The sequence below is a fragment of the Zingiber officinale genome, chromosome 6B (assembly GCF_018446385.1).
Source record: "Zingiber officinale cultivar Zhangliang chromosome 6B, Zo_v1.1, whole genome shotgun sequence".
In the NCBI taxonomy this organism is placed as follows: domain Eukaryota; kingdom Viridiplantae; phylum Streptophyta; class Magnoliopsida; order Zingiberales; family Zingiberaceae; genus Zingiber; species Zingiber officinale.
Genome location: NC_055996.1, coordinates 19,375,769 through 19,378,058, shown reverse-complemented (window position 1 = coordinate 19,378,058; position 2,290 = coordinate 19,375,769). Strand labels below are relative to the sequence as shown.

The following is a 2,290-nucleotide window of genomic DNA, read 5'->3' as shown; positions in this document are numbered from 1 at the left end:
GAAAACAAAACGAAATTTGTCCAGTTTCTTTTTTTCCAAACTTAATTAGGCGTACGACAATCAACTTACACAATTAAGTCCACCTTAGGCAAATTAATTTCGAGGATTGATTGAGTTGGATAAATTAATCTCATAGAAGAGTGCGTTTTAATTTGATAGTTGATTAGTGTTTGAGTTTGTCAAAGAGCAAGACTTCTAATATATAATTTATTAATTTATTTTGTATACAAATATCTCTTTAACATAGGAGCTGCATGACTTTTTTCTTTACATATATATATATATATATAAAAGACTATATAAAGTCTGCAATATCATATTTGGCGATGAAGTGACTATGGCAGAGGAATTATTGTCTTGGCATGCATGAGGAGAGGTGATCTCCTTGGTGCGGTCGCCCCAGAAATGTCCATCATGTCTAAATCTTCGATCTTCATGTCAGGAGGAAGCTTCCAGTCGAAGTAGAAGAGGAGGTTAGCCAGTGCAACTTCCACCGATGACAACCCAAATGTGATGCCGGGGCAGATCCTTCGGCCTGCACCAAATGGCAAGAACTCAAAGTTGAAGCCCCTGAAGTCAACCGAGCTGCACTCAAATCTCTCAGGCTTGAAGCTCTCTGCATCAGAACCCCAGTACTGTTCATCTCTGCCCAGCGTAAATGCATTGATGAGCACTCGAGCTCCGGCGGGCACTCGATATCCCAAGACCTCGCACGTCTCTGTGCATATCCTCGGCACCAACAGAGGCACAGGAGGGTGGAGCCGCATGGTCTCCTTGATCACCAAATTTAGATAACTGAATTTGATGATGTCACTCTCTTCGAGCTTGGTCTTCCCTTGCATAGCCTCCCTCATCTCTTTCTGGACTTTCTCCATTGCCTTGGGTTTCTTGATCAACTCTGACATAGCCCATTCAATAGCCGATGATGACGTTTCCGTCCCTGCCACGAATGTTTCCTAAAGATAAAAAAGGCAAGCTGTTAAATAAACATTCTTTCACATATTATATTATATATGCATGTAATTCATTTACCATGACGATGGCCTTGACGCAGTCGGATGTGATTGGGAATTCTTGATTTCCTTCATTTTTAAGCTTGAGAAGTACATCGATGATTAGATGGTCGTCTGCTTGCCCGGCGGCCAGTGCGACTTGACGCTGTGCGATGATGTCGTCGAAGACTTTGTCGAGCTTTCCGCGAATTCGCTCTAACTTGAACTTCAATCCCGTGAGAGTATCCATGAATTTGAGCGAGGGGTACATATCAGCCACCGCAAAGCTGCCCGCGTAGCTCACTGCCTCCCTGATCAGGTGCAAGAATTCCGCCCTTTGTTTGCAATCGTCACCAAACGCGGCTCTGATCACTACCTCATTAGTCATGAACATAGACATATCGTTTAGATTGACGAGTGTTTGAGCAGACGCCTTGCGGGCGATCTCGGCCGTGAGGTTACGGACGGCATTCTCACGGATGGTGGCGAAGGACTTGACGCGCCGGGAGTTGAGCAGCTCCATGGCGTAAATCTTCTTCATCTGCTTCCAGTAGCCACCGTAGGGGGCCATGGAGACTCCATTCCCGCCGTAGAGCAATATGCTGGAGAAGGTCAACTCGGTGGGTCGGTCAGCAAATTTGAGATCATGGCGCTTGATGATCTCTTCCACCGCCTCCACGGACGAGGCGACGACTTGGTCCACCTGTCCGAGTCGGAGACGGATGAGGGGGCCGTAAGTTCGGGCGAGTTGGAGAAGGATACGGTGAGGGTTGCCGCCGATGAACTGGTGCATGTTTCCGATGAGAGGAAGCCTGGGCGGGCCTGGTGGGAGAGGAGCTAATAATACTTGTGCTCGTTGCTTATGCACTCTGCTCCTTGGTGATCTCTTTATCAGTAGTGTTATGAAGAAGCCGAGCAAGAGAGTGATGAAGAAGAAAGGGGAGAAGAAGGAAATAGCTTCCGTGGCCATGCTAGTGCAGTACCAAAGGCACTTAAGTGCTAGCTATTGTTTGTGATCGGATTGATTGAGCTCTCTTCCTCAGCTTGCATGCATTTATAGAAGATAAAGCTCACTTGGTCCATCACCCTATTATGCTCTAGTAAAATTTGAAATGCGTATTTCTTTCACTAGTCAACACTCGTGCCCCTCCAAGTCAATCAAATATTAAATTTTATTTTTATTAATAGAGATAAAAGTGTTGATAGAATATTATGAGATGAGATGATAATTTTTTATAATAATGAGAGTTTTTGATAAGATAGAGATAGAATATGAGGTGGTAATTATTGATAAGGAT

The 2,290-nt window shown here is 44.7% G+C and overlaps 1 protein-coding gene across 1 annotated transcript; it reads right to left on the bottom strand.

The window, feature by feature from the left end:
- Positions 1-335: 335 nt before the first annotated feature.
- On the bottom strand, positions 336-1,989 carry LOC121989977 (alpha-humulene 10-hydroxylase-like). Its single transcript, XM_042544265.1, has 2 exons — positions 1,033-1,989; positions 336-956 (listed from the first exon to the last, which is right to left on the bottom strand). The coding sequence occupies exons 1-2, from the start codon at positions 1,960-1,962 to the stop codon at positions 336-338; spliced, it is 1,551 nt and encodes a 516-aa protein (XP_042400199.1). The 5' UTR covers positions 1,963-1,989.
- Between the last annotated feature and the right edge of the window lie 301 nt (positions 1,990-2,290).

What these genes read in the sequence shown, in the direction of transcription:
- LOC121989977 (XM_042544265.1), bottom strand. Translation starts at nt 1,962, where the DNA reads ATGGCCACGGAAGCTATTTCCTTCTTCTCCCCTTTCTTCTTCATCACT. An exon ending in GCGTCAAGGCCATCGTCATG is followed by an intron (nt 957 to 1,032) that starts GTAAATGAATTA and finishes TTTTATCTTTAG; the next exon opens with GAAACATTCGTGGCAGGGAC.